The sequence below is a fragment of the Amblyomma mixtum genome, chromosome 5, assembly GCF_055824585.1.
Source record: "Amblyomma mixtum isolate Tamu chromosome 5, ASM5582458v1, whole genome shotgun sequence".
NCBI lineage: Eukaryota > Metazoa > Arthropoda > Arachnida > Ixodida > Ixodidae > Amblyomma > Amblyomma mixtum.
This window is the reverse complement of record NC_143016.1, coordinates 41744513-41770215: the sequence shown is the minus strand read 5'-3', so window position 1 is coordinate 41770215 and position 25703 is coordinate 41744513. Positions and strand designations below refer to the sequence as shown.

Below are 25703 nucleotides of genomic sequence, written 5' to 3'. Positions count from 1 at the left end.
TTGGCTTTAGCAAATAGCATGTCAGCTAACCTTTTAGAACTGTGGAGGTTCCTACAGTTCTGTAATCATCGCTACTTTTAGGGCATAGCCACCAAGAGAAACAAGTAAACGTCATTTAGCAGATGGCTCTTATTTCTCCATTTCTCTCAGCCAATTATAAAAGGTATAGCACACAGTAAGTGCTCTTCTTTCACTTGTTACAGTGAGCATTTGTAGTCACGGTTGGCTGCTGTGTTGTCATTTTGCCAAGCAGCCGGTTTTCTTGCTTTGATTGCAGAGAACAGGTCATTATTTACTGCTGCGGTTGTGGCATTTGCTTTTGATTTAAACAGATATGTTTTGTTTCCATTTTATTCAAGGCTGCTCGTCATGACAATGTGGTGCCATGCACAATAGCTCAGATCCACATGATGGGCCAGGACACACTGACTATTGGATCACTTGAGGTGCAGTATGTAAGTGGTTCTGAACAGCATTTCCTGTATCGTAGCCAAAGGTAGCGGTTGCAGCTGTCATTTTTATCACTCAGTGTAAAAGTATTTGCCCAGCTCACAACCCCAATAGTAGTGCAGCACTATTGCCATAATTTTTGTTTCTGCTTGCTCTGTGGCAGGTGTCCCTTGTGGGCCTTGTAATAAGTGTTGACCAGCAGAGCACTCGGGTCAACTTCACCTTGGATGACCGGACAGGGCCCCCCATTGAGGGATTGATTTTCGCTCAAGAGGAGGCAAGTCGTCATTGCACGTGCATGCCAATCTTTGTTTGCAGGTGGCGGCAGGCACACATTTTGGGATCTACTGCATCACTTGCCATTACTAATAATTGCCTGGTGTAAATTTTTATTTCTGACTATTCCAGTTCCTATGTCTGGCTAGACGAGCACCCTGTCACTGTTCACAGTATGCAAACAGAAGCAGAAAAATGACATTGCATGGATTGGTTTTGCATCACAACATGGCACAGTGAAGGCTTTGAGCGACCATCACAAAAGCAGCCCTCTGCTTTAGTTTTCACTTTTTAAGTATGGCTTGAAATGTTCAGGCATCAAGAGGAAAGTTGTGGAGCTCCACAAATATTGTCCAACTCAGGCACTTCCTACAAGATAGACTTAGCATGGTCATTTTTATTCGGGAAAAAGGAAAGCTCGCGGAGTTTAAAAAATACCACGTGACAGCGAACTCTATGCGCCCGAATGCGCCGCGACTACAACGCTCTCATCCGTGCTTTGTAAAAAACATCACTCACTTCGCGCCTTTCGTGCTGCCCAAGACAAAGCTTTGCATTGTGCTTGGTTCCAAAATAAGCGTCAACGGGTTTGGGCGGCAGATGAAAGAAAGCGCGACTCCCGTTTCTGTGGCGATAATTGTGCTCTCATGTTAGCAGAATGTATGCGGAGGAACAGTGACAATCTCATGAGTTCGAATTTGGGAGCAAGACCCCAAAAGGCAAAGACACATATTACAAGCTTGATAACGTCGTGTGAATTACGCTGAAAAACGGGAGCCACGCTTTTTTTCAATTTCTGCCTGAACACACTGGCGCCTATCTTGGAACCAAGCACAACGCGAAGCTCTGTCTTGGGCAGGCACGAAGCGAGTGATGTTTTTTACAAAGCACGGATGAGCACTGTAGTCGTGGTGCATTCAGGCGCACGGAGCGCGCTGTCATGTGGCATTTTTTAAACTCCGCGGGCTTTCGTTTTTCCTGAATAAAAACGGTCACGCTAAGTCTATCTCGTGGCAAGTGCCTGGGTTGGACAATATTTGTGGAGCTCCACAACTTTCCTATTGACGCCTGAACATTTCAAACTATATTTAAAAAGTTAATTTATTTATCTCAACTAATTATTCAAGTAGGACGAGCAAAAAAATTGCACTGTAACTTTATATAAATGCTAACAACATTCACGCAATTTCAGTTCTGAAGAACGCTTAGGTTTTTTTCAAATCTTGGTCCAAGTTAGCTGGGACACCCTCTATATTTTGTTATGCGCTCTTTAGAACATCCTGCGGCGAAAAAAAAAATCATTAAAAAAAATAGTGCTGCCTTTGCACTGATGAGTGGATTTGTGGAGCAGAGCAGCCCTCATATCATGCTGGCACAGATCAGTGCTTTTTTAAGCATGCCTGTCTAAAACAGCGCACAAACTTGTGCAGATTAGCATAGAAGTAATGCAACACTGCTGAAAGCATGTGCGTTCAATGCAATAGTACTGTTAGTTTCTTGCAGCTGGTGCCCCATTTATTTTTTTTCCTAAATTTTGCCAACATCCTTACACGTTGCTTTCAGCATTGCGGTGGATAAGAACTTGTGTTACAGATTAAAACACTGATTGGATCCTTTCTGAAATTGTTTCACACGATTTTTAGCCCTAGAGTGCAAAACTTGGCACTTTAAAAACAAGGGTCCATTTTGAGTAAACTGTAACCATTTGGGTCCCTACAAATGTTTTGTACTGTAAATAGTTGTGTACTGTGTTCACCTCCTTTTCTGCAGGAGCAGATGCGTGTCATGAGCCACCTGGTCGAGGGCAGCTACGTACGCGTGGTGGGTCCCGTACGCTCCGCTGAGGGCAAGCGCCAGCTCAAGGCCTTTAAGGTCTTCCCCGTGACTGACCTAAACGAGTTGACCCTCCATCTTGCTGAAGTGGTGCATGCCAACATGGCTCTCCGAGTGGTACGCTTGCATGATTTTTTCACATGTGGTTTGTTGTTCTCCTGCCTTCTCTTCTTGCAAATGCACTTCAGAACACTAGTATATTCAAAGAGAATAAGGAAGGCGATGTAATGTACCATAGCTTGGGAGTAGTGCATACAAAAATGAAGAACAGAATGATTCCTACTCTTACAATTTAATTTTTTGTGGAAAAAAAAAAACCATCAGTCATGCACTATTGGCCGGAAAAGTAAATGGAGCACTGCCCAGGGCAGCGGAGTGGCTGCGGGGCTGTTATCTTGCGCCGCTCGCTTGCAGCCAGAGTGCCCCGTGTGACGACAAACTTAGCCCTCTCTCTCACACTGGGGCTTGATAAGTATCTAGTGTTGCGTTCAGCTGCTTTGCTGTTGGCGGTCTCGACAAAGGGGAGCGCACATCGCCTATTAACCGAGCACATCGGGCTGTGGCAGACCAGTCGGACAGCCGCAGTCCATCAAACTGCAACAGTGTGAAGAAACGAGTCGCAGTTTTGTTTTTGGTTGTCCTTTTGTATTGCCCTCATGTTAGATATTACTGCCTATCCCCTGCCTCCACCACTGACAGATTTTAGGCAACATGGTCCAAGACGCTGTCATGGACCGTGTACCAGCATCTTGGAGCTGTTTTGAACAAAAAAGTGAATACAAAACAATCACTATTTATACCAGTGATTCTCAAGAATTCATCCAATCAATGATACAATGAACCAGTTTAAATACCATGTTGCACTTTATTTGCAACAACAACAAATAGTCTAGCTTTTTGATCTTGCTTGCATGTGATGGTTTACCGAAAGGCACCATCCAGCCTTCACATGTTTTGCAGCTGTTTGTTCATGTCTGCAAGGCTTTGTCTGCAAGGCTAATAAAGTGCAACATGGTATTTACACGGGTTCATTGTATCATTGACTGGATGAGTACATGAGAATCACTGGTATAAATAGTGATTTTTTTTTTGTATTCACTTTTTTGTTCACAGCAGCTCCAAACAATGGTCAAAGAAGCCAACAGCAACATGTTAGCCATAATTTGATTTGTTTACAGTTTAATTACGCTTTAAAAAAGGCTGTCTCATAGACCTTTTCAGAGACCACCAAAAATATTACACAGCTGCTCCAATTGCTCTATTGCACTGCTGCAAAGTGCATTTTTTGATGCTTCAGAAAATGCTCTGAATAGTAGCTTGGCATTGGCAGCACTGTTTTCAGAATCTCAATGATACGAACCTGACTGGGTCGCGTAAAATGTTTGTATCATCTAGAATGAACAAAATCCATATGCAGAAGCACAGGGAAATTTATTCATGCAGATCTGTTCTCGACTGCGCACTACCACTCCCTGCTTGCAATCTGTGCAGTAGCGAGTAAAAAATATTGGCGCAAGTGGCAGATCACCGGAATGGCAACACACGGCGCTGCAGTTCACAAACATGAAGATAACGACAGGATTTGAATCATTTAAGATAATGGAGGATCTTGAATCATGTCCCACCAATTCACTCAATCAGCAATTTTGATTTTGCTAGACAGTTAGTGGAATAGGCATGATGTGCAAGCTTAAATTAGAATGTACAAGAAATGATGCGCACGGTGTAATTTTGAGGTGGTGCCCTAGTTTGTTGCTTGCATGTATGCAAATCATATTGTCTTATGCTGTGTTAAGAAATGACCGGCAGTTACCAAATCTGATACTAGACAAACTTTATATTTGCTAATTCATTGTGTGTTTGGAACCCTTAAGCACGGTGGAGAGCGATGGATGCTTCTTTCTATTTTTATGGTAACCTGGCACTTCAGAGTGAAGCAGTGACACACCTTTTATGAGCTTGATGTCATTTCATGCCGCAAGCCTAAACTTATGATCACCGTGTGCTGCAAAAGGTGCAGTGTTTTACAGATTAAAGGACTACTGGACGTTGCAGGTGTTTTTTGCATGATCAGCTGAAAGAAAGAAAAAAAAACACGGGTCAGAGAAAGCATAGCACACACAAATCATCCAGCCCATGCAGCTGCGGTTCCACTATAGCACACACAAATCATCCAGCCCATGCAGCTGCGGTTCCACTTTGCATCATGGGCAGGGAGCCTCTTTCCTTTCTTGTATCCTGTTCTTAATTCACGGCCTTTTTCTCAACAGGACTTTACTCCCTCATCAGTGAAACATGAGGCAATGGACACTAGCAGCAATGCATTCCTTGGGGGTGCTGCCAGCAACCTTGGCTTGAATCAGCAGCAGAAACTGGCAAGTGCCTTTTTTTTTGTCAGTGTGCATTGACTTGCCTAAGCTTGCACCTGTTAGAGCAGTTGAAATTGTCTAGCAGGCCTCCTTCAATGAAGATACTTTTTGATAAAGGTGCCACGAAGCCCAAGGAGGCTTACAAAAGCTGCGCAGGGTCAGCATCAATATGTATAGCCATTAGAAAAGTCTTTGCCATCTTGGTGGCACGTCGACCATAACATGTACAGCCCCCGTCAAAAATGTACAGCCCAGCGCACGTGGCTGCGGAGCGCCTGCAGAGCCGAGTGGTGGCGTCCCCTTCTCCCAAGTGCGCTTGGTGCGAGGGTATAGAGGGTGAGGGTGAAAAGCTTCTCTTGCTCGCAGGTGGGCGGGGGAGACAGAGTCACGCTGGCTGCGCTATAGTAAGTGCGGTGTTCTTGGTTCTTGGTATTACTTCCTTCCCGGCACCTGAGTGGGGGCGCTTGCATCGATGCAAAATGCAGAGTCACCTTTCGGAAGCTGCTCCAAAGCGGGGGGGGGGGGGGGGCTTGAGGCTTGAAGATAAGCCGTGGCAACTTCTTCGCACTAGCGTGGACAATGTGTTAAGAAACTGCAGTGGCCGAACAGATTCTGCGCGTCCTTCCCCAGTGAAAAACACAAACAAGAAAAGGCCTCAAGCCCGCATAGCGCCTGGCAACAAGCCATGTGCTGTGCTCAGTTTCTTTCAGGCTCCTTTTATGTGCTTGTCGCTAGTCCTTTTGTGAACCTTTCATTTCCATCCTCAGCTTCAAGCAGCAACCCTAAGAAACTTACTCGGCTGCGTATGTTGCTGCATTGTAAAAAATAACAATAACCACTGACAGCTCGATGAAATGTATAAGCGTGAAACTCCTTAATTTCATATATCCTGCATCCAGTGGCCGTATGCCATTACTACAGGGCGAGAAAACTTGTGCCTTTCTGCAGTGAAGCTGAATTCCACCCAAACGATTTCAAAGGAAGCAGGCCTGCACAGAAGTTAGACCACACAATCCTTTTACACGCATTTATTACTTGGCACACTCTCATGGATAGTCTGCGCTGCAGCAGGCAGCATACAGAATTTGACTATGTGTTTAAAAAAAAATAATGCTTGAGTTTTTAACCCATAAACTTTTCCGGCTGTGGGTTTTAGGATGTTTTGGTATTGTGAGAAATACTTCTGGGCTTACTTAAATTAAGTCAAGCTGAAATTATCCCGAATGCTACTGTGCTTTACTGCGCATTACAAGGAATAATTTCAGGACCATCGTGATGGCTTTGAGCTTCTCTTGAGTTGTTTAACCTTTCAGCACTGGTGTCATCAAATGACACCACAACACAAATATTCCGCTCGCGCCTCAGTAAAGGACGGAAATGCTATTCATTTCAAATGGATAGTTCCTCCGGTATCCCTGTTGCCATCGGCATTGCTGTTCATGCATTTCCATAGAGCTTTGCGTTGTAAGGAAGAAGAAGCAGCAGCATGGTAGCCATGCGGTGAAAAGGCAAATTTGTAGGCTTATATATTGCCACGTATCATTGTAGTGTTTGTTCGTTCACGCCTCAAGGCTGCAGGAAAGGGTTGTTATCACTTTTGTTCGTGACGCGAGAAGCGACCGGACTAATCTCGATTATTCACATCCATGAACAGCTACATCTACTTGTTTCTAGATTACTCCAGATGATCTCGACCTGTTATCTCGAAGTTTCCTTGCCGGCTTTAAATTGAACGATGCCACGAGCAGCGGGCATTCGTAGTTCGACGATTGACGAGCACGCTTGTTGCTTACGCCGTCACGGAGTGATTCAGTTCTTTTGCGGGCGCTAGTCAGCCCAAATAAAGAGCTTCGTTTGCAAGTCTTTCTGGTGTCTTCCTGACCGCTGGATTGCCGTCACTACAACGTGACAATATCACTAACCATTCCTTCTTTCTTGCTCAAATTTTTAAATGTTTTGTGAAACACCTATCTAAGCTCATATTCGCGCCGCAGGTATTATTGAATACATAAGGGCTGCGCTACATTATGTTTTTGACATGTGTGATTTTGACACCACCAGGGCTCAATGGTTGCGAGCGGTGGCCACTAAGTGAAGATAGTTAACCTTTCGAGGGGAAGTTCTGCTAGTCTTTGTGCAGAGGCACCTATACGGATGAGTTTGTGGGACTGCTGGCATAAATATTCCTCACCTCAAATAGACGAATGATTAAAATTAGCTTTTTGATGAACTGGAAAACGGTAATTTTCGCTTTCGTATAGAAAGGGAATGTTTGGATCCAGCCTGGGAATGACAATGTGGATGCCGGCGAACAGCAACCGGAGTAAAGGAACAATGAGAATAAATGGACGCTTGACCTTGTGCATTTATTCCTTTCTTTACTGCCCTCCCCCTTCTGTGAGAATCGGCAGTGAGCTGCAAGAAGCGAGCGGTGCATTCACACTGCAACTCGCGCACCGCCGCTCATGCTGCATGACGCTACGAGCAATGCAGAGTTTTCGTCTACTTTTTCTTGAGAACGCGTGTTCGGTATGCTCTTAAGCAGCTTCCCCTTTCTTCCTGGTTGAGACATATCCTCGCCGCATAAGCGTATGGTTGAGAGGGAATTTCTTGTCGCCCGTACAGAACAGCATTTGGTCAAGATTTCAGGCATGACAGATATCTTCCTGTTTAGGAATTCTTTTGTAGCAGAGAGCTCGTCTGAAAACAGGTGCAATCCAGATGCATTCTGCCTCGCACAAGCTGGCAACATAAATGTGCTGGGTGCTGCGCTCAGCGTTACTGAAGCGCTTCATGAAGCTCGATATAAGAGGGTGTTACAAATTTGGGGAATGTCTTCATCTTGTCTGCCGTTGCCTTCCTGGAAGGCTGTGCAAATTTTGACCATGTGTGTTGTTGATGTGACATACTATCAGCTGGAAGTTTAACGTCCCTAAGCGACTCAGGCTATGAGGGACGCCGCAGCGGAGGGCTCCGGATAATTTCGACCGCCTGGGTTCTTTAACGTGCACTGACATCACACTGCACACGGGCCTCTAGAATTTTGCCTCCATTGAAATGTGACCGCCGGGGCCAGGATTGAACCCCCGTCTTTCGAGTCAGCAGCCGAGCGACATAGCCACCGCGGGCGGCCTAGGTGGCAGCGGAGGAAGTTGCCTAGAGTTGCTGCTTGAAGCTAAGGATAGAAATGCCTGCTAAGGACTAGCAAAAAACTCATGAAAGGAGCCTCAAAGAAATTGAGCACAACATATGGCTCGTTGTCAGGCGCTATGCGGGCTTGAGGCCTTTTCTTGTTCATGTTTTTTTACTGGCGAAGCACGCGCAGAATCTGTTCAGCCTCTGCAGTTTCTTAACACAATGTACGCGCTAATGTGAAGAACTTGACATGGCTCATCTTCGAGCGCCCCCGAGAGCTTTGCTGCTCGTGCCGCGAACCCCTGCTTCGAAGCAGCTTCGGAAAGTGACTCTGCCTTTTGCATCAATGCAGGCGCCTCCGCTCAGGCACCGGGAAAGAAGTAATACCAAGAATGCCGCACTTACTACAGCGCAGCCAGCGTGACTCTGTCTCCTTCACCCTCTATACCCTGGCACTAAGCACGCTTGGGAGACAGAGACGCCACCACTCGGCCCTGCAGCCGCTTCGCGTCTATGCGCGGTGGGCTGTGTATTTTTGACGGGAGCTGTACTATCTTTGCCAAAAGTAACTAGCCAATGGGGTTTGTTTCATAGCCGTGCAGCAGGGCACTTGTGGCATCCCTTACGCTCTAAATCTGTGTAAGGTAAGGAGAACGCTTGTCCTCACCTTGCAGGGCATCTAGGGGTGCTGTAAGGGCCCCATTATATGGCTGAGAGCAAACCTCATTGCCTTACAACTTTTGGCAAAGACGGTACATATCAGAACTCCTTACCTTAACTGCATTGGCGGCTCATTTCGGTCAGTGAAGGCAAAACTGTTCAAGGTTCACAAGTGCAGGTAGTATATGGCAATGATAGCCTGAACTTTCTTTTCTTTGGGAGTGGCTTCGGGCTGAGAGACTTAAAGGAGTAGACGCGCCAAATTTTAGTTGTTTTCTCTCTTTAGAATGATGCGTGGCACATCAGAAAACAGAGACAGCCACCTAGATTGCACTAACAAGCAGTAAATAACTTATACATTAAGTGAACTGTTTTTCTCTTGTGTGTTTCGGTTTTGGTTTCAACAGCCAAGCGACAGCTGTGATGTGCAACATACACTCTGGCCACGCGAGGTGTACAAAAACTGCAGTGTGGTCACTTGGTCACTGCTTTCATCATTTTACACATCAACTCTTATGCAAGCCTGCTCAAGAGTTGGAATGACAAAAAGTTAATAAGCAGCGGTGATATCGCAGGTTTTGCACACCTCATTTGACGTAGTCAAGAGTTCGACGGAAATCCGTCTGGTCAGGCATGGTGATGCAATGAAGTGAAGTAGCAGTCACTGACCATAGTCGAAACGTCTTTCTTTCTTTTTTTTTTTTTTTCGACTATGGTCAGTGACTGCTACTTCACTTCATTGCAACCTCATTTGACCTGAACACATTTTGTATGTCACAGCTGCCATTCAGCTTTCAAGACCGAAACCAGAACTGAAACGACACGAGAAAAAAAATTCAGTTATGAACTGTTCAGCTACCGTAAGTGACATCCAGCTCGCGGCTCTTCTATCACTTCAAAGAAAAAATGTGCATCCAGACATTTGGTATTTCTACTTCTGGCCTTGAGCAGGAGAGAAAGAGAGGAGCAGAGGTTGCTCGTCATTCATTTCTTGACTGAACAGAACCACAGTTGTCAGTTTGAGCCAAATTTTTTGTCACAACCTTGCGGAGTTAGGGCAGCATGCTTTGTTTCTGCAAGCCTGCTTTGGACACAGTGTGCAGTTTGAGGCATTTGATGCCAGCTGCATTGGCAATGTGCATAACATTAGTTTTTTATCTTGCAGGTGTATGAAGCAATCCGTGAATGCACCACAAACTTTGGGATCAGCTTCGATGAAATTTGCTCCAAGTTGAAGTCGCTCAATCAGACATCAATAAGGTGGGTTTTTTTTTTTCTCCCAAAACGAAATTAGACATTAGTAAATATTTACAATGTAGGTATGAAAAAGTTAATCCTTTCTGCCAGAAATGTTTTAAGAGATGGTCACCCACATGAAGTGGTGAAAACTGTGGCATGCACAGTCAACGCTCGTTATAAATTCATAAGTAGTTTGATATAGCTGAAATTCACAGTATAAAATTTTCTCTGAAACATATTTAAGAGCAGTGCAATTTAGTCATTGAAGAGGCGGCAAGAGGCGACCCTTACCGGAGAAACAGAGGGACCTTTTCCCAGGTTTAAGGCCCGTTCACACTTGCCCAAAAATCCGGCGAGCGAAGCGGATTCGCTCCCCGCAAAAACAAGGACCTGTTCTCACTTGTTCACGCGCGAGCGAGGCGGATCCGCCGCGCCGCTGCTGTTTCTCGCTTTTCCACAGCGCATCGCTGCTAGCGGCATACACAGATATAGTGAGAAAAGAGCATAAATTTACGCTGTCTACGTACCATAGGCGTATGCATGCTTACGTACGTTAAACGCAGGCACATTCTCACTTTTTGTTTAGCGTATGCTAGCACAGACTCAAAACTAAACTCAGCGTGTAGTGGCGCCATCTGGTGGTGAGGGACGGAACCATTGCTGTCAACAAACCGACTCTGCTGTTAAGCCTAAAAGCGGCGGAATCGTCTCTGTGAATAAAAAAAGGAAGCAAATTTATCACTTATACGTTTTCTTGGAGGCGAGGTGAGAGGAAGCGAAAGACCTGTGCCGCATTTCTGGCCAGTGAACGCACTGAAAAAGGCAGTAACAACGAGAATTCAGTCCGAAGCGGGGGGTCCGGCTTCGAAGTGCGCCGCCATGTTTGTCGCCGTGCGGCGGAAATGGGTCCAGCCCGATCGCCCTCGCCGCGCCGCTTTCCGCGTCGCTCGGCGTCAAAAGCGGCCGAATCCGCTTTGCTCGCCGGTTTTTTGGGCAAGTGTGAACGGGCCTTTAATGACATTTCTAGGGTGCCTGCAGCAATTCCTGAGGCCAAAAAAAAAAAAGAGCACTAGTTAGATTGCCTTCCCCGCGCAGCACCGCAAGCGGGGAAAATGACTCCAAAGATTGACAGGCACTTGATGTGAGTTGTGGGTTGTCGGCAGCATACTGGGCACCGCCATGATTGTTGGTGTGGTGTACCTTGCAGTTACGAGCGGACAACAGGAAGGGAATGACCGGGCATTGCAGTGCTTGTCTGAAGACATACAAAAATGGGTGCCAGACAAAGAGGTGGTGCTGTTGGGTGATTTCAGTGCACACATTTAGTCGTTTGGATGGCTACCAAGACCACAGTGGTGACATCTTGCTCAACTGGGCCCACGGTCACAGCCTATGAATCGCAAAGTTGACTGACTGCAAGGGTTCACATGGTGTGCCTGGAATAGCAAGTCGGCCACTGACTATGCGTTTGTGTTGCCCCGACTGTCGGCCCACATTGTTAATGTGCACATCGATGAGGACGGCTGCTGCAGTGTCAGAAGTGACAATAGTTGTGTCCGCCTGTCACTCGCAGCCTGTAAGTGATGTGCACCAGCTACAGAGAACTGTTGTCGGGTGTCGTGGTACTTCCCGGTGGCCGCATATGAAGCTGTTGCCCAAGCCTTTGAAAACAGCACGGAACGCTTGAAGGCCACCTCGTACACAGCGTACATGGAAGGGTTGTGGTGCACACTGCACCGTCACGAAGTGTGAAAAAACTCCTGAGGAAAGCGTCGCAAGAAGTGGTGGGATGATGAGGTGAAAACTGCCTTCAAGGGGCAGCGCAAAGAAAACAGACTGCACTGCAGAGTGGTTAAATATCTTCCCACCAAAGATTGCCGCCTGGCCTGGAAGGACTGCGTCCTTCGCAAGAGAGAGTTGCAGCTCCTTGTACAGGCAAAAATGGCAAAATGCAATCACTGACTACAGGAGCTTACAAGGGCGGGACACAACAGTCCATGCAAATTCTCGTCCTGAGTGACAACCTTAGACCAGAAGCCGCCATCGCGGGTACTATGGGACACAAACACGGGTATAGCAAAGCACCTCATGGGCCATCTACAAGAGATATATGGGCACCCTAATAGGCTGGAAGAATCTGATGCCTCAACGGAGGCATGTCCAACAGCATATGACAACACACTAACCTCCTGCTTGGCTTAGTGGGTGACCCAAATGGTGCTAAAACGTACCATCGTTTGGGAATCAGCTCTGCATAGGGCTTGGTCAGCATTCCCCCAGGCCTTGGAGAGGCACGGGAGCAGCTGGCTTCTCTTTACCGACATAATTGCTGGCAACCTTATTCCCATGGACTGGCTAAGCAGCAGGGTATGCCTCATCCCAAAAGGAAGGAACAGATGTTGCTAGCTGCGGCATCTGCCATCGAAACCTGAAGCACCTGAGCTGCGGCTAGCGGGAATAAAAGGACAGGGAGAGGAAAAGAAAGAGGGGAGCAATAGAAGAAAGCAGAGGGGTAGGGCGGCAATATAGGGGGAGCGGCCGATCGCGGCCCATGCGAGGACTTTCACGCCAGCACAGATGGGTTGCCCTGCGCCAGTCAGAGCATCACATGGGGCCATTGTTCGTGAGGGAGCATCGACGCACGTGCACACTCACTTGGTCACCGGACGTGCACACTCGCTTGGTCATTGCACGCCGGCCGCTCAAGCTAAATATTTACATGCCGCACGCGTGCCGTGTCCTGTGCCGAGAGAGAAGAAAAAAACAAGACGCAAAACACACGCTCGTGGCTCACTGTACAAATAAGCTGGTGTGGGGGCGCCCAGCTGTAAAAGCGTCCGAAGGTAGCACATGCGGGGCGTTCTGTCACTGCCGGTAACTACATGGCATGTAGCAGACGGGACGCCAAGTCCGTCTGTTTGAAGTATACACACAGGTTCACCAGAGTTTGCTCACGGGTGTGTGCACTGCCCTGCGGCCACAGGAGCACCGGTTCACTGCTCGGGTTGAGTCCCTGCGACCCGTAGGCCGTAAGCATGTTGTAACGTGGTTGGGAGCAGGCGGTACAGCAGAGGAGCAAGTGCTCCATTGTTTCAGCTGCACCACAATCACCACACACGTCGCTTGTAGCTAGTCCGTGGCGCGCCCGTCTGTCCCCGGGCCACACGCATCCTACACGCGCATAGAGGATCATTGCTCATTGCTTGCTGCAGCCGTATCCGGGAGCGGCCACTGATGCTGTCGATGCACTCCTCTCATGATACACGCGGGTCGTGGTGCTGCTGTCGGAGGTGGTCGTAGACGACCGCTCGCACGTCCTCCAGTGAAAGAGGGAGGTAGCTGGTGTGCGGCGGTCGCGAGTTCGTCGGCTTGCTCGCTGCCTGCAATTCCACAGTGGCCGGGCACCCACTGTGCACGAATGGTGCAACCGTGCTGTGCTAGACGCTCTAGGCGCGCACGGATTTTACGCAGCAGAGGCATACAGTTTGGATCGAGCGGTGGCCTTCTTAAGGCTGGTTCACATGCAATCGACTGAGCGATTGAGCGAAGCATTGCAGCGAAAATTTGGAGCTTCACCACGACAACTCCTAACAGGTTTTTGTGCGGCAACAGCAGGATTCATTAGTGTTGTGTTTTCACTTGCATGTGAAACAGGCTTTAGCCGGAAGTACTTGTTGCACGCCTCACAGTCCACTTGCCGCTTCAAGATGTTCAAATCTACATACTGAATACTGCAGCCGCTTTTTTGGAAAGGGTTTTCCTTGTTTCTCATTTTATGTGACATTATTTGGGAGGCTATACAGTAGATTCTCGATCGTACAAATCTCATGGGATCATAGAAAATGTTTGTATGCAGAATTTACACAGATTCGTTTCTGGCTGATGAGGCTTACTTACGGCCATGTGCCACCGCTGACTTGTGACATCGACGCTGTGCTCGTCGCACGCCGCCGCTTACTGCTCGCGGTGCGCACCATGCAACTGGTGATCGCAGCGTCGGCGATGTACGGGTGCTCGAGGGTGCAGTTGCGGCTCGTGTTTTCGTGTCATCCACAGTGGGGTGAGGGGTTGTTTGTAACATCCGAATTTATACCCATTGCACACAATGCACTCTGTCTAGGGCAGTTTAAGAGTTCGTATCATACCGAAATTCGTATCCTCAAGGAGCGTCGGGTATTAGGCGCATCACCGTACTGAACGCCTATCAGCGATAGCCTGCTCCAACTTGTGTTTCATTTCTGCCACATCTGTTTCAGTATTTTCTACACCCCTTGTGACAGTAAGCTCATAGGCTTTTATTGCGAAAGCATCAGTGGCCGCTCCCGGATACGGCTGCAGCAAGCAATGAGCAATGATCCTCTATGCGCGCGTAGGATGCGTGTGGCCCGGGGACAGACGGGTGCGCCACGGACTAGCTACAAGCAACGTGTGTGGTGATTGTGGTGCAGCTGAAACACTGGAGCACTTGCTCCTCTGCTGTACCGCCTGCTCCCAACCACGTCACAACATGCTTGCGGCCTACAGGTCGCAGGGACTCATCCCGGACAGTGTTTGGCCTTTTGACGTTTGACCTTTAGAATGACCCCTGACATCATACCATGCCTAGTGACGTCACAGCGTGACGTGATACCAGGAGCGAGGGACAGGCTACCAACTCGGCTCGTCGGGTAATGCCGCTTGGCACGGCGCACCGCGCTCCTCCCGCTAGAGGCGTTAGTGACGTTATGGCGTGACGTCATGCCAGGAGCGAGAGACAGGCTACCAACTCGGCTCGTCGGGTAACAGCGGCCGCTTGGCACGGCGCGCCGCGCTCCTCCCGCTAGAGGCGCTAGTGACGTTATGGCGTGACGTCATACCAGGAGCGAGAGACAGGCTACCAACTCGGCTCGTCGGGTAACGGCGGCCGCTTGGCACGGTTCGCCCCGCTCCTCCCGCTAGAGGCGTTGGTGACGTTATAGCGTGACGTCATACCAGGAGCGAGAGACAGGCTACCAACTCGGCTCGTTGGGTAACAGCGGCCGCTTGGCACGGCGCGCCGCGCTCTTCCTGCTAGAGGCGCTAGTGACGTTATAGCGGGACGTCATACCTGGAGCGAGAGACAGGCTACCAACTCGGCTCGTCGGGTAACAGCGGCCGCTTGGCACGGCGCGCCGCGCTCTTCCCGCTAGAGGCGCTAGTGACGTTATGGCGTGACGTCATACCAGGAGCGAGAGACGGGCTACAAACTCGGCTCGTCGAGTAACGGCGGCCGCTTGGCACGGCACGCCGCACTGTTCCCACTAGAGGCGCTGCATATGCAGTATAAAACACCTTCTTTCGCAACCTACCTAGCTTAACCAAAGCTAAGCCCTCGCCAATTTTTTTTGCAGTGAAAATTGGTGTTGGAATGGCGCTGTCAAAGGCTTCAACGAAGCAAAAAGTTGAGGATAAAAAGCGGTGATTTCAAACTCGATGGGAACAGTCGTATTTCTTCACTGAGTTGCGGGACAGGACGTGCTTAATCTGGCGTCAGACTGCATCTGTGTGGCGGCAGTGCAACATGCAGTGCGACTTCATGTCCTGTCATAGTGTATTGACATCAGATATGTTTGACAACAAAGTGGATCAGCTGAAGGCGCCATTCGAAAAATGGCAGTAATTTTTCTAAAAGCATGCCAAAGCAGCGAAAGAAATGATGAGAGCAAGCTTCATTATTTCGCATCTAACTGCAAAACCTTTCACCGATGGGTTATTTGTGAAAAGACTGCTTGCTTGAAGCTGCAGGCGCTATCTGTCTCAACGTGAAAGGAATTCGAAAAGATAAGCTTTTCATTAATATGACTACAAAAAGAGTTACAATATAGGCAACGACATTGAAAGTGCCTTAATGAGTCTACGTCTGGATTTCGAAGCCTTTTCTCCTGCCATTGACAAAAGCATTGACATTACAGATAACGGCCAGTGTGCCACCTTCATTAGGGGCGTATACAAAAGTCTCAACCTCAAAGTCTCGCGTTGTGCTGTTGAAAGGCACCCCTACAGGAGCAGACATCATTTTGGTACTTGAAGCTGTTGAACGCAGCGGCTTGCAGTAGGAGCGGATGGTTTGTGCCGACGGTGGCCCATCCATAGTCGGAAGCAGGAGTGGTCCTGTAGGACGAAGCTTGAAGGGCTCCGAGTCACTGAACAGTTTTGGCATTGCACTGCATCTTGCACTAAGAGGCACTGTGTATCAAGACATTGAATATTCCTTTCAGGCGCCAATTAAACCTGCTGAAAGGAAAAAAATCTTTGTTTGCATAAATCAAAATCAGTAGGCCAAATAGAAGTGATGTGCAAAAATTATGCAAAAATATTCATATTCGAGTATATTTTATTCGCATCCATATGTGGAAATAGTGCCTCAAAACTGCTACGTGAACGTAAACACTGCAACATTTGCTTGCCTTTTCTGATCATTAGACATGAAAATAAATGTTTAGCTGTGAGAATGTGCACATCAGAAAATTTAGTTCATGACCTATAAAACAGATAAACGACAGGCAGAGAAAATTTGACACTTCCAGCATCGAACACGGCTTTTAGATGTGCAGCCTTCACACCAGCATCGTTGTGCAATCAACGGGCTCAGAAGTTGGGGCCAATGATTGCTTCCATCATAGGCATGTTAAAGTATGGCTCCATCAAAGGGGCTCGAAGTCATCTGAGCACAGGTGGAGAGGGAGAGAGAAAGCAGCTTTACAAAGAGGCGAAATCATTTTTAAAGGTTATTGTTTGCTCAGTTTATGTCAGAGACCTGAAACAAACTATCCCCACGCTCCACCAGTGTGCTGATTGTTGTATAGTAGCCTTGGAGCTGAGCGGCCAGCTCTGAACTGACTTGTGGTGTGAGGGTACGGGTTCCCCTTTTTCATTCCCATTGTGCAGTGCTTCCACTCTGTATTTTTCTCCAATTCGGGTTTTATACAAAATGTTAATGATTTATACTAAAAACCACAGCGAAATTTTCAAAATGGTAGAGAAGAAATGTTGAGACCACAACTGAAAAGTGGTTTCTTGCTTCGGATTTGTGCAGTCTGCATTCTAGCATGGGGTTCTCAGATCCCTTTTCAATATTGGTAGGGGGACTAAGACCCTTTGAGACCCCCCTTGACTTTCAGCATTGATCATAGCCCGCTGTGTTTGTGGGCTGTGGCGCAGTGCAGTGGCGATTCTTAGCGACCACTTGTGGGTCATCATTGCTCGGTCAGCCGTGCTTCTTCATCGGCTATTTTCATGAACAGTGCTTCAGCGCTGGAGTTGTACAACGTTCTCCTTTTAGAAGCATAGTTTTCAACACCCATAAGCAATAAGCCCATTTTGCACCGCACTTGCCTAAAAAAGAACGACGCATAATGGGCAGAAAACGCCATGTGGATATTTTCGACATGGCCATGTTTGTGGACGCGCCGCTCCGAGCGTCCACTGCTGTACTGTTTCTTCGTTTATGATGATGAAAATTGGTGTGCCATTTCTACATTAACCTACTGACACATTCCGAACGGTAAATTGCATCATTCACCATCGTTTGAAAAGACAGCATGCAAAAATAAAAACTATTCACTCGTCCTGTCAAAAAATGTCGCAGTGCCTATCTTTTATTTTTTGCTAGCACATTTCACTGTAGCTGCAAGAGATGGTGTCACAGACTTGACAGGGAGGGTCAAAATGGTTAAAACACTGAATTCAAAGGTGGAAATTCACCTTGTACGCGAAAATATGAGCAAGCTTTGGTCACGTCCACATATGTGGACACAGCGCCTGAAGGGGATGTGAAATCTGCTGTGAACATTGTGTTCGGCACAGTGAACTTCATTCATTCAGAGTGCACAACCATAGTCATTTCACCTCTCCATTACAAGAGGAAGAATGCAATCATAAGAAGATCCTATACCTCAGGGACGTATGCTGGTTGAGCGGTGGAAAAGTGCTAAGAGATTTTTTTTACCTGTGAGAGGAAATCGACAGCTTCATGAAGGATAAAATAAGTAACTTGCTGAGCTGTCAAATGAAAAGTGGCTTCATTAATTTGCAATTCTCACAGACATACCGACTGTTGCATCAATCAAAGAAATTCTAAAAGAAATTCTTTCGGCCTAAATGCACATTGTTCAGGCTCAAATTTTGCTCAGAGGTTGCATTTGGTGGTCAATTTTGTTTTAAGATTTGGGTGGGGTACTGGCCTAATTTGGTTAGGATTAATTGAAAATATCCATCACCTACGATGACGGCGAACCAAAACAGCAAGCGTTCACAGCAGTGATACCAGTAGCGCCATCTGCGCCCACCGGAGGAACGAGCGCTCTACTATAGAGGCAGCGGTGAAAGGCTAGGGGGAGAAAGCGGCTGCGTGGTTAGTTTGAAAGTGCTTTCTCGACTACTCTATCAGAATTGGGCACAGAAAACATCGTTTGCACGCAACCTGCAGCCTCCCTGCACGGTAAAGCGCACGTTCGTCCAGAGGGCATGTGACGGTGCTACCGTCACCATTTCCGCGAAAGCTTGCTGTTGTGGTTCACTGTCGCCGCAAATGATTAGGATTTCCAATCAATTTTGACTATCAGGTAATTACCCTACTAAAATGTAATATGAAATAAAACTGACCGCCAATAGCCACCTCTGTGCGAAATTCAAATGTACTGCGCGCACAAACTGGAAATTGTTCTGGAACTGCTGTATGGCAACAGAATGGGTAGCGCTCTGCTGTTCTAGGCATGTGCCGACGTGCAAGCCACTATCTGCAAGGCCTGTGGAAAGCTGGAGGAGCTCCCAGAGCACTTAGTGCTTCATTGCAATGGGTTGTCCTCACGCACTCAGATGGCGCCACCTTTCCAACTGCTTTGGTGGTCGACGATGAAGGCGGGTACGGTATGGGGTCCGTCAAAAGTTCCAAGGCCACAGGGTCTGATTTCAAGCTGCGTATACTGCCACTTACGATAGCATCAAAGACATCAAGGTTCTCAGAGGTGAGAATAGTACTTCTACTATCCTCCACAGAGATTTTTGGCTCCAGGGGTGTCGTAGCTGCCCAACTATAGCGCTCTAAAGCGGACCCTGTGGCCTGGGAACTTTTGGACAACCCTGTACATCCAAAGCTGCGCTTCCATCACAAGGGTCCGGCTGCAACTGTAGTGGTAGATGATGCATATATATGATGCAAGTATTTCTCAGTGGATGATGCAACAGTGATAGTGGCGAACGTGGTGCACCTGTGGTGTGACTTTGGTTTTTTTTTTTATTGTGAGCGTTTCATTTCCTTTTCTTTTTTTTTCCCTCAATAATTTGGCTAGGACGAAGTTTTGTGACTGCTCGATACAAAAGGTTATGCTACAACATCACCATCACCGTACACCTAGCAGACATCCATAGAGCCACCGCTTGAAAGTAATAGCTGCGCAATGTCACTACTGCAATCTCATAGATAGGTCTCACATCCCACAATTACATTGGCTCCGCATGTACGTCAGCTTCCCCAATTTCCGATAGCCATTTTTGCAGGACGTCGACAGAGCTTCCATGTGTGTGACAAAGCTTAAATGCATTTTGTTTTTTTCATGTAGTGACCTTGCCTATTAGAAAAAATACACGATTTTGAAAATACTTATTGTGCCATTCAACCCTTTTTTATGTGCCACAAGTATTCAAAATTATTCAAAGAAAATTACCATTTGTTATCAATTCGCTTCGAACCAAAAAACCACTATTTGCACATGCCTACACAGGATGGTTACTGCAAGTTTACAACTATCCATGCCGCTGTGCCTTCCTATTGAAGGCGTGATGAGAACACCTGTGTGAGACAAAAGTGCAAACGCTTGCCGCCTTGTCACCTGCCATCTGAACAGGCTGGAAGGTTTGATACTTCTGTCTCATGGCCAGTCATGTTTGATATATAAAGTAGAAATTGCATGTGTTTGTTAAAAATATTTATGGAGAGTTCGATATACCCAATAATTAGTAGTCTCTGAGTTCGTTTTGTTCAGTTTACACTTTATTACACCTACAATGGGAGAAATCTTTCAGCACATTGTTCATAGTACAAGCCATAAAAATTCAGGGGGCACTTTGGCTCTCTGAAGTGCTGCAAGGCGAAAGCGTTTCCTGGCCACTGTTTGTTTTTATTTACTTTTTATTTTTCATATTTTTTTGCTCCTTTTCTTAATTTTATTGTTTTTTATTTTTTTTTTCACATCTTATATTTGTTTTTATTTTTGTTTATTTTTTATTTTCATTTTCTTGACTTTACTCCTTTTATTTTATTTATGAAGCCCATGCATTCACTAGATGCGCCTTTATTCATGCTGGAACTTTGAGCCTTTTAAGCAGTGACGCCAAAAGGCGAACGAATCTGCCGATGCGGCTGCCGACACGTCTGTTGACACGGCTGCCGACGCGTCTGCTAACGACAGTATGAGGCATTAAAGGCTTTCGCCTTAAAAGGAGGCCCGGCCTTTTTCTTTGCAAACAAGGAACGCAGCCATACAAAGGCTTGGATGTTTTTGTCTTTTTAGAAGTCCTATGTCTAGATGTTAGTGTTTTGTTTAGTGCACTTCCACTTGTAGTGGCCATTCTCCACACTTAGCTGTTGTGTTTGTGGCAGGCTGCGCAGCTATATACACCTGGCAAGTTGCCCACTTGCCACTGCCCACCACGGCAAGTAGCAATTGAATTCATGATTGGTTGAGACTGGTTGCTCGGGAGTGGCACACCACTCAATGGTGTGGTATGAGGGATCTATGAATGCCAAGTGGAGAATGATCAAGTCTGCATATATGAGCATTAACTCATTGTCACTGTCCGAACAACTTCCATCCATGAACAATAGATGCGAACACCGGAACTGAAGTGAAACTGAAATACTGGCGCACTTAATTTCCATTTGGCTGAACTATGCAACTCGACCATCACTTTTTTTTCCCACTTTGCAGGGAAGTAGTAGAGTTTCTCGCCAATGAAGGCCATATCTTCACAACCATGGATGATGAACATTACAAGGCCACTGACTCTGCATAGGAACAACTACTGCTACTTATACTGCTTTTTTGTTGCTGTATGTACTTTCCTATCTTCATCACTCCTGCTCATCATTTAGCCAAACAAAGTTGTGTTGTTGTGAATCTTGCAATCAGGCTGCATTAAATGCACACAAGCAAGCATTGGGCAGAAGGAAGAGAAAAGCATTGCGCTTGCAACTCATCTTTTCTTTTTCTTAGAAACTATTGGTGTAAAGGCGTGCCATCTGTGCTTCCCTTCCCTTAGATCAGTATGATATGCTGTGCCTGGTTTCACATCATGAGAGCAATATAAGAGTAATATCATGTAAGAAAATTTAAATAAACAGTGTGTAGACAGTAACTGTGCCATTATTACTTTCGTGTTGATGGCCTGACTTGTTACTGAGCTTGTTTACAGGTTCTGTGGCTGTGGCATTAATACCTCTTTTCCCTGCTTTTTCAAAAGCAGCAGTTTTTTTGTTTTTTTTTTTTCCAGTAACTTTCCAGGGACAAGCTTTTGCTTCGCTGCCCCTTTAACTGATTACGTGGCTAAACAGATTTAAGATCTGGTTATCTTGACTACACATTGAAGAGTGGCAGTATGGCTGGCCGCTGCATCAGTCTGTCATCCACAGTGGAACCAGTGTGACTCAATGAACTGTGAGTCAGTTACTGCGTGCTGGTCACAGGGATAGTAATATTACTCACCAGTATCATGAACTTTTTTTATTATTGTGCATCACTTTACCTTTGCATTTATGGTTAAAAGAGAAATGCAAGCTGCTTTTTTTTTTGTAATGCTTTAAATATCTGTTTTCTGTACAATAAACTTTTGAAAGCACTCATCAGTCTACTTCATCCATTTCTTCTTCATCTTCAACTATACGTGTAGTTCCCGATGTCTCTAACCGTTCACGCAGTCGGGCAATGGTGTCTTGAGACTGGATGTCTGAACCCATGGCGAGGTTCATCATGTGCTGCTCTTCAGACTGGCTGAAGATGTAGCCATTGCTCCTATCACAAGCCTTTAGCACACTCCACATGGACTCCTTCTCCTGTGGGGCAATAGAAAACACCAGATTCCACTGGATGAATTGGAGCAATACCTGGCTGACCTCGAAGGTTACGTTCATGAGCAATATTGACTATGTGAAGGTGTCAGAATTTGCAAGAGAGATTTTGGGGTTGAGCACAAATCTGCACTTCAAATAGATGGAGCAGCCAAACAAAAATAATAATTTCAAACCCTGAAAGCCTAAAATAAGCTAACAAAAGCTGGGCACTGTTTAGAGTTGATTCTACAGACTGTGCAAAAGAGACTGGGACAAGGAAGGCACCAGCTTGCAACTGAGGTTTACTCACCCAGACCATCCCATTTTATGATGCAACCGAGCCATATCACAGAAGCCCATCACAAAAACAAAAAGCGGTAACAACTATCAGCTTACAAATTCTTGGCGTACCTGCTGTAGAGCAAAAGAAAATTTAAAAAAAAATTCATAAGAAAGCACTACTCGAGACAAAAAAAAGCAAATTAATGTACTGAGTCCCTAGATTACTTTGTTTTGGTGCATTTGGCTAATGGCTCGGTCCAATAATTTTTTTTCTGTTTCGAGTGGTGTGCTCTCTTGAGCTGAATGGTTTTTTTGCCCGTCAGCTGTCGTGCCAAGAATCTGAAGGCCGATAGCTGTAGGCAGTTTTTATGTTTTTGTGAAAGGCGTCTGTGATATGGCTCGGTTGCATCATAAAAATGGGATGGTTTGGGCGATTAAACCTCAGTTGTATGTTGGTGTCTCCCGTCATTTTCTTGTGCCTTCCTTGTTCCTGTCTCTTTTGCCTCGTCCTTAGGATCAACTCGAGCCATGAACCAACTAGGCCAAACCAAAGCACTGCTTGGGCACTGGACTCTTCCAGTTCAATGGGACATTTCCTGAAGCTTTACTGCATTTCAATGGCAACCTACGCTGCAATGCTGAGGACAGTGCTACTGTATTTCAAGCTGGTAAATTGCTAACCTGTACATTGAGCGGCAGAAAGGATACAAGGCTGTAATCTTCAATGACTCCAGCCAGGGCTTCGTTGAGCTTCTTGTACTTCTTAAGAAATGGATCCTCCTGCATGTTCGCACAGGTCATGTACACACGCTCTGTGCAGGCACACAAACGATGCCAATGTGGCAAGTTATGACTAGGGGTTATATTTTTTGGTTCAAACCAAAAAAGGTAGGCCTAATTCCATTTCCAAAATTCGATATTAACCAAAAAAGGTTTACCCATGGCATGGAGCCCACAGCTAGCTTGCTTTTAAGTAGGTATTGCCTAATCAAAGGAGGATTAATCATGTACGCCAAACAGGTGCATGGTTGTACCTTTGGATTAAGCAATGGAATCGTGGAATTTGGGGCACTGCTTCACTAATTTGCATGCCTCTGCATACTAAGAGGCTCCACACACCTCCTCACTAAATGTTGTAAGCTAGTGTAGTGCCGTTCACTTTGATTACCTCCTTAAGCAAGTTACTTCATTAAGTAGGTTACTCCACTGCATATAAGGACACCGACGCGAAACCATGCATAAATATCGTGAAAAAGTGTCATGTTTGGCTACCATGAATGGTAAGCGGCAGTTCGATTGCTGAAGTCAATACGTGGGCTATGTGGTGCACCATTGTCCTCTTGGTCAACCTAGTGCAACATTGCAACGCTAATATGACACCCACCTTTAGCAATCATCTAACTTCCATTCCTTTCAGTAATCGGGATAACATATTTATCGAACAAGCACAGCTCTAAATACGACAATTTGTGCATTAATTATTTGTAAATGAAATGCTCAAGGGGACGCGTGGGGTGGCGGCTGCCACCCAGAAAATTTAGTGCTTGTCATATAATTTGATGAGCACTTTGAGATCCTGACAAGCACAAGGTTTCCCAATAATGCAGCTCGTATATAGCCCATTCGCTGGTTAGATTTGATAAAAATTGTATGAAAAGCTCTTGCGGCCGCCATGGTGGCTCAGTGGTTACGCATGGCTGCAGACCGGAAAGACGCGGGTGCAATCCTGACTGCGGCAGTTTCATTTAGATGGAGGCGAAATGCTAGAGGCCTATGTACTGTGCAATGTCAATGCAAGTAAAAGAACCCAAGCTGGTCGAAATTAACCGGAGCCCTCCACTATGTGCCCGTCATAGCCCAAGTCGCTTTGGGATATTCAACCCGATAAACCAAACCCAAATGCTCTTGCCGCTGCATTTTGTGCATCCAATTTATTTTTAACCTTTAGGAAGATCAATGCCACAAAGGCATTATGCATACTGTCCCCCCCACCACTATTCTCTGCAACACCCCACTACACATATTCTGGCGCTGTCCCTGGCTCATGCTGGCAAAAAGGCCAAGATAAAAATGTAAGTGACTTTTGACCGTACTGAGATGCCACATTATATCACCCAAAAAAGTCAGTAATTCATCTATAGATAATCGCCCAAAATAAACCGAGACTGGGTTCAGAACTAAAAACTGAAAAAAGTCCGCCGAATTTTCCGAAAATAAATACTGAGAAGTTCAACCTCTAGCTACGACCAATTAGGCTGCCAGAGGCCCTGCAATCACTTCATTGAAAGTAAAAGTAAGGAACGGTTCCTTCGAAGGCATAGTAAGTCAACTATGGGTCACGTCGTCCTGTTGAATGAGTGCATAAGGGATATTAATACGCGCTGCACCTTGCTTTAAAAGTATCGAGTGGTCATTCAGGTTTGCAAAAAGTCTACTTACAGAGAGGACATCGGCGAGGAAAGAGAGGTCCATGACCTCCATATAGAAGTCTAAACCGAAGTGAAGCTTCCCATACTTCTCCACCAGGTCCACCTTGGACAGCACGTTGATATGTGGTAGCTCCACTGCGTTATGCATAGACTAAGTTAAACCACTAATAAAGGCTGTTACATTATTTATTCATTGTGCTGCAGTGATTCAAAAACGCTGGAAGGAGAACGAATAGAACAGCTCTCACAGTGCATCATAGTGGATAACGACGTGAGCAAGACGGATATGAACTTTCCCGGGTCGCTGCAATAGTGAGAATCGACAAGGTGGGTGGCCGAAAGGCGGTAGCCAAGAGCTTGCAGCTGAGAGACAACGTTGCGTACGCTTGAGTGGTGCGTGTAGAGTTCCACCTGCACGTCGTCACCAAGGTTATGCACTGAAATCGCATAAAGCTGTCAACGCAGAACTGCACGCCGCATACCTGGCCAGGACAGTCAATAAAGAGGTAGCAGCCGCGCACTTTCGCCAGCTGCCCGCAAAGCCATGCTAGGTTGGTCTCCAGGTACTCCATGCAGTAAACAAGGCCGCCGTTGGGTCCCAATTTGAGCGAGTCCATCACGTCACGAAGTTCAATAAGGTCACTGATGTTCACGGCTGCCTCGTACGGCAGCAGGTCGTTTGCCGGATCCAAGTTCACGACAGCCACTTCGCGTCCAATTGCGGTGCACAGCTCTCGCATTGCTTTGCAGTAGGTGCTCTTACCCGATCCAGGCGGTCCGATCACCACTTGACCGAATGTCCGATCGCGTCTCGCATTCCTCGCGGCCTCCATATTCACACCAAAACGGCTTAAAGCAGAATCAGGAGCAGGAGATGAGCTTTGTGAAGCTCACAAACGAGGAGCGATCGGCGAAAACCTTACTATTCTCTATGGCGAAAACAACAAGCGTGCGAGCCGCCATGAA

General features: G+C 46.5%; 2 protein-coding genes across 3 annotated transcripts in view; one reads left to right on the top strand and one right to left on the bottom strand.

The window, feature by feature from the left end:
* RPA2 (Replication protein A2) overlaps positions 1 to 21819 on the top strand; it is a 24832-nt gene extending 3013 nt beyond the window's left edge. The window contains exons 3-9 of one of the 2 annotated variants that reach the window (XM_089544177.1): positions 360 to 455; positions 614 to 727; positions 2497 to 2676; positions 4830 to 4934; positions 9889 to 9983; positions 20909 to 21030; positions 21471 to 21819. In XM_089544177.1, coding sequence (XP_089400303.1) covers positions 360 to 455; positions 614 to 727; positions 2497 to 2676; positions 4830 to 4934; positions 9889 to 9983; positions 20909 to 20993 — 675 coding nt within the window. In that variant the 3' untranslated portion in view covers positions 20994 to 21030; positions 21471 to 21819. Of the gene's footprint in view, positions 1 to 359; positions 456 to 613; positions 728 to 2496; positions 2677 to 4829; positions 4935 to 9888; positions 9984 to 20908 lie in introns of both variants that reach the window. The other variant, XM_089544178.1, reaches the window with a different exon arrangement.
* Positions 21686 to 25703, bottom strand: LOC149341892 (GPN-loop GTPase 2). Its single transcript, XM_089544175.1, has 5 exons — positions 25220 to 25703; positions 24986 to 25148; positions 24748 to 24872; positions 22990 to 23088; positions 21686 to 22029 (listed from the first exon to the last, which is right to left on the bottom strand). Exons 1-5 carry the CDS (start codon positions 25568 to 25570, stop codon positions 21820 to 21822), a joined length of 948 nt encoding a protein of 315 aa, XP_089400301.1. The 5' UTR covers positions 25571 to 25703; the 3' UTR covers positions 21686 to 21819.

Coding starts and splice junctions, on each gene's coding strand:
- LOC149341892 (XM_089544175.1), bottom strand. CDS start 25,570: ATGGAGGCCGCGAGGAATGCGAGACGCGATCGGACATTCGGTCAAGTG. Junction 23,089..24,747: donor TCCTCGCCGATGTCCTCTCT/GTAAGTAGACTT, acceptor GCGAACATGCAG/GAGGATCCATTTCTTAAGAA. Junction 22,030..22,989: donor TTCTGCCGCTCAATGTACAG/GTTAGCAATTTA, acceptor ATTGCCCCACAG/GAGAAGGAGTCCATGTGGAG.